The sequence below is a fragment of the Mauremys reevesii genome, linkage group 22, assembly GCF_016161935.1.
Source record: "Mauremys reevesii isolate NIE-2019 linkage group 22, ASM1616193v1, whole genome shotgun sequence".
NCBI classification, from domain to species: domain Eukaryota; kingdom Metazoa; phylum Chordata; order Testudines; family Geoemydidae; genus Mauremys; species Mauremys reevesii.
In genome coordinates, this window is record NC_052644.1 from 14219405 (window position 1) to 14227169 (window position 7765).

At 52.5% G+C, this 7765-nt stretch overlaps 1 protein-coding gene across 1 annotated transcript; it reads left to right on the forward strand.

Annotated features, from left to right (window-relative positions):
- Positions 1 to 549: 549 nt before the first annotated feature.
- LOC120388072 lies at positions 550 to 6452 on the forward strand. The gene is made up of 8 exons (XM_039509625.1): positions 550 to 819; positions 2204 to 2269; positions 3026 to 3079; positions 3392 to 3478; positions 4032 to 4056; positions 4378 to 4427; positions 5013 to 5044; positions 5973 to 6452. The coding sequence occupies exons 1-8, from the start codon at positions 588 to 590 to the stop codon at positions 6063 to 6065; spliced, it is 639 nt and encodes a 212-aa protein (XP_039365559.1). The 5' UTR covers positions 550 to 587; the 3' UTR covers positions 6066 to 6452.
- Positions 6453 to 7765: the final 1313 nt, after the last annotated feature.

Consider the following 7765-nt stretch of genomic DNA (forward strand, 5'->3'; position numbering starts at 1 on the left):
CACAGCCAGGAGATGCTTCTCCTGCAGCACTCACACCTCCCATCCCACTACACCCTTTGCATCCCCGATGGGACGGGCTCCCTGGGATGCTCTGGCCATTATGCGCTACTCCAATGACCCCCAACATCTGCCATCCTGCTGGAGATGGCCCATTGACATGGGTTCATGCGGCAGCACAAAGCCGCTGGGACACACTGAGGCATCCAATCACAAATGGGGGCAAATCGCACTTCTCTATTCCTCTGCCTGTCTCCTGGTGTCTGACACCTGAAGCCTTGTAATCCATAGCACTGCACAGGTGCCTCAAACAGGGACAAGCAAAGGCTAAAAACTCTGCGCATTCCCAGTGCACCTGCCAGACACCGCAACCTCAGGGAGTGACACCAACAAGGGGCCAGACCCCTAGCTGTTGTAAATCAGTCCCTCTCCATTGCAGTGAATGCAGCTTTGCTGATTGGCACCAGGGGCGGGGGGGGGGCGGGTGTCTGGCCCCAGGTGTTTATCTCTGGTGTGTTTGCTCCCCAGGCACTCTCCCTGCCCCGCGGCTGTTCCTGGACAGGCTGTCTGCCCACCAAGGGGACACGGCCATGCTGTCATGTTTAGTCCCTTTGGACATCCCCATGACCCGCATTGTCTTCTGCAAAGATGGGAAGGAGATTTCTGTCCAGCCCAAGGAAGGAAACAAACTCGTCTACGACTCACCTTACCAAGTGTCCAGGGAGAGCTCAGGGGCCTTTTCCTGCCGCTACCAGCTCAAGGATGACAATAACCAGGAGAACAATTCTCACTCCAGTGACTCCTGGCACCTGCACGTGGCCGGTAATGCTCTCAGCTAGTGTTATCAAGGGGTGAAGACCCTGCTGGGTAGAGGGGCAAAGAGGAACTGAGCTGGTGCCCTGTGCTGGCCCCCACACAGAATCTCAGCCAAGTGACAAGGATTCAGATAGTGGCCGTTAATGAGGCTCCAGCTATAGTCGAGGGGCCCAGCTCACCTCTGTGCTCCTGTGGATTGCCGCCGGTGTCACTCCATCGCAATCAGCTGTTGCAATCAGTGGTGTCACACCAGTGTCAAGGTGGCGTCACACAAGGATGAATCAGGGAAATCACTTTCTGTTATAACTAGGGCCCTACCAAATTCACGGCCATGAAAAATGCATCACAGACTGTGAAATCTGATCTTCCCCACCCATGAAATCTGATCTTCTGTGTGCATTTACCCTCTACTATACAGATTTCATGGGGGAGACCACTGTTTCTCAAACTGGGGGCCCTGACACAAAAGGGAGTTGCATGGGAGGTCACAAGATTATTTTAGGTGGGTCGTGGTATTGCCACCCTTACTTCTGTGCTGCCTTCAGAGCTGGGCAGCTGGAGAGTGGCAGCTGCTGACTGAGGGCCCAGCTCTGCAGGCAGCAGCACAGAAGTCAGGGTGGTAACACCATACGATGCTATCCTACTTCTGTGCTGAGGCTGGTGGCAGCTCTTCCTTCAGAGCTGGGTTCCCTGTCTGCAGCTGCCACTCTCCAGCTGCCCAGCTCTGAAGGCAGCCCCGCCATCAGCAGCAGTGCAGAAGTAAGGGTAGCAGTACCACAGCCCCCCTGCAATAACCTTGCAACACCCCTCACGGCTCCTTTTTGGCTCAGGACCCCTACAATTATAACTCTGTGAAATTTCAGATTTAAATAACTGAAATCATGAAATTTATGATTTTTAAATCCTATGACTGTGAAATTGACCAAAATGGACCAGGAATTTGGTAGGGCCCTAGTTATAACCTCCTGTCTTCAGTCACTCCTCACTTACGTCTCTTGTGCTGACTCTTTCCATGCTTGCCTCTGTCCCAGGATGAATGGTTTTCGAGGGTGTAGCATGAAAATGGAGGAATCACTGAATCCACCATATGGCTACTGCACAGGTGCTAGTGGCAGGTGTGATCCTTGTCAGTTTGGCTGCGATTCAGGTGCTCATGCACATGCTTTGCTGCGGTTCAGAAAAACAAAGCTGTAAACTAACCGGAGTCTGACTAGAGCTGCTGGAAATATTTCACCTGAAAAATATTTTCATCAAAAATAGGATTTAATAAAAAAAAATTCGCTGAAAAATCTCATTTTTAACAGGGTTTTTTTTGTTTCAAATGAGAAATTTTAAAAATAGACAAAAAAGTTTCATTCCTCAGTGACTTTTTTTACCCCTTAATTTCCAGGTGATGAGTCCAACCCCACTCCACGCTCCGCCCCTGGTGGGGAACAATCTCACAGCCATGAGCCAGGTAGGCCATGTGGCTAAGTCAGTCCAGGCTTTGTGATAGAAGAGAATCCTCGAGGGAGCCAAAGGGGGATGGAGGGCTGGTCTGGGTTAAAAGGGGCCAGCGCAGAGAAGCTGAGCGAGGGCTGAAGTTGGCCTCAACTATCGCACACAGCCCCGGGAAGGAGGCTGTGGGACTCCTGACCCCAGGAAGGGAACCCCCTTGAGATGTCATCTCAGAGCCCAGAAGCAGGGTTGTGATATTCCTCTCTTAACGGGAGAAGTTACTGGCAGTATCCGCAGGCTCCAGAAGGAGACCTGTGGGAACCCTGAATCAAGGGGGAACCAGGGTTGGACTTGAGGAGCTAAGGACTCATTTGATGCTCTTTAGGAACTTTAGAGAAAGGTCTTGGGAGACCCAAGTGGGGGCTGTGGGCGAGGCACCTTCAGAGCCATATTGTGACACAAGGGGGCGCCCTGAGACAGTTGCCGTCCCCCCAGGGCTATAGGCAGGTTTAACTGGGTGAGGTGACTTGCATTTGCTGATGTATTATAGCCACGCTCTGTTTTTTCTGGTGTGCGCCAGGTTGCGGTCTGATATGAAATGATGTAAAGGTACTGAGGCGCCTAACTCCCATTGCAATCATTGGGGGTTAGGTGCCCCAGCAGCCCCCTAGCATCATAGCTATGCGCAAAAACTGCTACACATAGTCGTTGCCATGTCATGCTGGGCTTTCAGCTGTTTGAGGTGAGCTGTGATTGGTGTGTGTCTGCCCCACAGATGGATCCAGCTGTTCTAGGAATGGCGGCTCTACAGGGCAGGCTTGGCCCCAAGGTAATTGGTTTAGCTCAGTGCTACAGGCACATCCCATCCTGGATCCCTGAACCCTGGGGCTTGCTCCCTATCCTGGATCCCTCAACCCTGGGGTTCCCTGACTCCTGGGGTTTCCCTCCCAGCCTGGATCCATGTCCCGTCGAGCTGACTCTGCATCCTGGCTCCCAGGCCAAAGGGCTCATCCCTCATCCTGCATCCCTTTTCTCTTCCCCCGTGTGTTCTGGATGTTCCCAGAGCTACATGTGACATTCCCTGAGCTTCTGTGCCCTGCCTAATCCCCTGATTTTCCCTCCGTTCCCGGGTGCTCCAAAGGTATTCTAGCGCTAGGACTCATTGTGGGACTTGCAGTCACGGCCGGCCTGGCTCTGGCGCTGCTTGGATGCTTTCTGATGAAGACAGGTATGTGCTGGTGCAGTGGAGCGTGAACTGGGTGGAGCAGCTGTTCCAGAGCATCGCTCTGAAACCTTTAACTCCACTGCAAGGGCAGCAAAGGGCACGTCTGCAGGCTGTACCCCAGCTCAGGCACGAGGAGGTAAAACCAGCACTACACACTACAGCTTATGTCAGTATGTTATGTCGCCCAGGGCTTCTCCTGCCAACATAATTACTGCCGCTGCTGGGGGCTGGAGTTATTACATTACTGGGAGAACGCTCCCCGTCAGCTTCGGGAGTCTGCACTAGCAGCGCTACAGGAGCGCAGCTGTAAGCTCTGTAGAGTAGCCATAGCCTGGGATCTCTGGGCATCTGTCCCCTGCACTAACCACTGACCTGTGCTGCCTCCGTGGATCTGCGGCTGCAGGGCTCTGTGGGTAGCTAGACACCACAGACCAGTGGGGAGGTGCAGCACATCGGGGGCAGAGGTGCACACCTCCAGGCTGGCTCTGGCCTGGCAGTCACCCCAGGACGTGACGTGCACTGAGCTTCCCTAACACTATTTTCTTTCTCTTGGTAGCTGTGTCACGCCGCAGGACTCACAGGTAGGAAAGAAACCTTGCCCTGACCCCCAGCTCCCTTCAGGGGCTACTCCCCACATGATGCCCAGGTCTGAGGGGCTCATTGCTGCCCTTCCTGGGACTCTGCCCTGGGGAGCTGACCTGGGCCATACCCCCCAGCTACCCACCATGCAAATGTTCCTGGGGTTCTGTGGGGGCCTGACCATAGTCTTTGAGTCTCGTTCCCCCAACACCCCAGTGATGGCGATGGTGCTGCTGCCTTTCTGCCCCTATTGCTAACGGCAGCAGGCCCCAGCACCGGCACCAGATGCTGCACGTGGGACTCACAGCTCTCATTCCACACAGGGATCCCATCCCAGACCGGAGCAGCCTGACCGCTGAAGATCAGATCCAATGTAAGAGTCCGGTGTTCTGGCATTGCCCTAGCGGGGAGCTCGGCCGTTTGTCCATCTGTTGGCTGGTGACAGAGTCCGGGGTGTTGGGGCCAGAAGGGGGGGCCTGGGTAGCCAGGCCAGAGAGTCCTGCTCTGATGAGGACTGTTCTCTCTGTCACCTCAGCCTCTTCCCAGCCCAATGACAGAGTGACAGGAGCCCCCAGCCCTCGGGAGGGACTGGCGGGAGCCCTAGCAGCTCCTGCTGCAAACTGCAGGGTGGGCGCAGGGGCCTGCACAGACACCTCCTTGTATGGAGAGAAAGGAGACACGCCAGGAACAGCCAGAGCATCACCCCATTATCATTGGGCAGCCAGTGTCCATGGGGCCTGTCCCAGTTCTACACCCCCCTCCAGACATGGGCACCAGGCTGGGCACCCAGCCAGCCCATTAGGGCTCACACTGGCCAGGCAGTGCCGGGCACTGTCTTTCCCCAGTGGGCCCAGCTGGGGTCAGAGATGGGTCTGTGTCCCTGGGGGACATGGGTTGGGGTCTCTCCAGGGTGTGGGGAGACTGGTGAGGATGCACTGACCTTGGTTCTTTCTCTCAGGTGCCGAGGTCACCAGAGCCGGCCCTGACCAGGTGAGTTGCCGTGCTGGTGCCCACAGGGCAGATGGTGCCTAGGGAGCCAGGTTTGGCAAAACGTTCCCACGGAAACGTGCACCAGGAGATACAGCTAAACCCTGGGAACTTCCTGGGCTGATCCCAGCGCTGCCACCTCAAGTCTGACCAGGAATGAGTGACCCAGCCCCAGGGAATAAACAGTGACCATCCTGGCATGAAGGGAGAAAGACTTGGAGACTCTGGGCTTCATTCTCCAGTCAGTTTCATGTCACTGTAACTTTACTGGAGTCAGTGGGGCCAGATCCCCCATGGGTGTAAACTGGTGTGACTCCATTGGTGTCAATTGGCCATATGCCCAGTTGGTGTAAATCAGCTGTAGCTCCATTGAAGCCAATGAACCAAATCACCAGTGGGTGTAAATCGGCCTCACTCCTTTGACCACAATTAAGCGACACAGATTTACACCAGCTGGGGATCTGGCCCCATAAATGCAATAGAAGAAAGAAGAAGGTTTGTCTGCGGGTCCCTGATGACGTCCAGCTCAGCTGGGGGAGTTTCCCTGCCATCTCGGAGCCTCCATTTCCCCCACCTGCTACCAAGGGCGTGGTCTCTGCTGGGACCCCTCACCAGCATCCCCCTGCCAAGCCCCAGGGCTCACTCACCTAGAGCCTGAGTTGCTGCCCTTCCCCAGCATTTTATAACCCCAAGGACCAGCATTTGGGGCTTCGTGGTTAGAAGCATCTGGGAGCAGGGCCTCAAGAGCAAGGAACTTCCCCAGCTCTCCTTGCAGATATGAGGACAGGCTGAGAGCACAGGACACCCAGGGCTGTCACCAGCCCATTGCTGGGGAACGAGCCCCTGCCCGGCACTCAGGGAAATACTGGAGGAGGTGGGGGGCAGGTGCATGTGAGATGGTCACTGGGATTCCCTGTCACTTCCCCCATAGGATTCTCAGTGCTCCACAAGCCTGTGTGAGCCCCACATTCCCTGCCTGCCTGAGCAGAGCCCCGGGGAAGGAGACAGCAATGGAGCCTGTTAAACAGCCAGCGAGAAGCAGCGTTTGGGTCAATCAATGAAACAAGAGAAGTTCACATATTTCTCGGGCAGTGGGAGCTGGGTGTGGCCAAGGCCAGGTTTCGCGTCACAGCCGGTTGTCCTATTTATGGCAGAACCTTCATGGCCAATATTTCCACCCCTGAGGCCTGCACATAAAATCCACATTCAGAGGGAAAAGCAGCTACAAGCCATTTGCCTGGTCGTGGGACATGCAAATTCAGGGTTCCAAACTGGTTAAAAATTTGGATCAGAAAGGCCCCTGCATTTACTGAGTTTCCAGGAAGCAGACGCTGAGCCAAATTTACCTGGTGTTGGCCTCATGGTGGGGATGGGTAGAGGGGCAGCGAGGAGCACCGTTTCAAATTTTGGTTGGGGGGCAACTTTAACTGTGATTTCAGGGGCTACTTAGGCACTTGAAAACTTGAATTTGTTGGCAGATAACTTAGCAATTAGCCGACAGAAGCACTGTATGTAATTCCTATATAAAAGAAAGAAAAATAAACAAATCTTTGACCCACTCGGCTCTAATACTAAGATGTTCTGACTTCTTGTGGCAAATCACTTAAGGGACACTGGTTGGGTTTAAAATTTTAATGTGTATTCTTACTTTGTTTCTAACTCTGTGGAGAGAAAGACCCTGTCAGGACTCCTGGGTTCTATCTCCACTCTGAGAGGGGAGTTGGGATCTAGTGGGTTACAGCAGGGGGCAGATACATCTGGGTTCTATATAAGAACATCAGAATGTCCATACTGGGTCAGACCAATGGTCCATCTAGCCCAGTATCCTGTCTTCCGACAGTGGCCAATGCCAGGTGCCCCAGAGGGAATGAACAGAACTGGTAACCATCAAGTGATTCATCCCCTGTCACCCATTCCCAGCTTCTAGCAGACAAAGGCTAGGGACATGCAGAACATGGTGTTGCATCCCTGCCCATCCTGGCTAATAGTCATTGATGGACCTTTCTTCCATGAACTTATCTAGTTCTTTTTTGAACCCTGTTATAGTTTTGGCCTTCACAACATCCCCTGGCAAAGAATTCCACAGGTTCACTGTAAAGAAATACTTTCTTTTGTTTGGTTTAAATCTACTCCCTGTTAATTTCATTGGGTGATCCCTAGATCTTGTGTTATGAAAAGGAGTAAATAACACTTCCTTATTCAATTTTTCCACACCATTCATGATTTTTATAGACCTCTATCATATCCCCCCTTAGTCGTCTCTTTTCCAAGATGAAAAGTCCAAGACTTTTTGATCTCACCTCATATGGAAGCTGTTCTATACCCCTAATAATTTCTGTTGCCCTTCTCTGTACCTTTTCCAAGTCCAGTATGTCCTTTTTGACCTGAGGTGACCAGATCTGCACACAGTATTTAATATGTGAGCATATAATGGATTTATATAGAAGCAATTATCTATCTATCTATCTATCTATCTATCTATCTATCTATCCCTTTCCTAATGATTTCCAAAATTCTGTTCACTTTTTTGTCTGTCGCTGCACATTGAGCAGATGTTTTCAGAGAACTATCCACAATGACTCCACAATCTCGTTCTTGACGGGTAACAGATAATTTAGACTTCAACATTTTGTATGTATAATTGGGATTATATTCTGACAATGTGCATTACTTTGCATTTATCAACACTGAGTTTCATCTGCCATTGTGTTGCCCAGTCAACTG

What these genes read in the sequence shown, in the direction of transcription:
- LOC120388072 (XM_039509625.1), top strand. Translation starts at nt 588, where the DNA reads ATGCTGTCATGTTTAGTCCCTTTGGACATCCCCATGACCCGCATTGTC. An exon ending in CTGGCACCTGCACGTGGCCG is followed by an intron (nt 820 to 2,203) that starts GTAATGCTCTCA and finishes CTTAATTTCCAG; the next exon opens with GTGATGAGTCCAACCCCACT. An exon ending in AGGGCAGGCTTGGCCCCAAG is followed by an intron (nt 3,080 to 3,391) that starts GTAATTGGTTTA and finishes GGTGCTCCAAAG; the next exon opens with GTATTCTAGCGCTAGGACTC.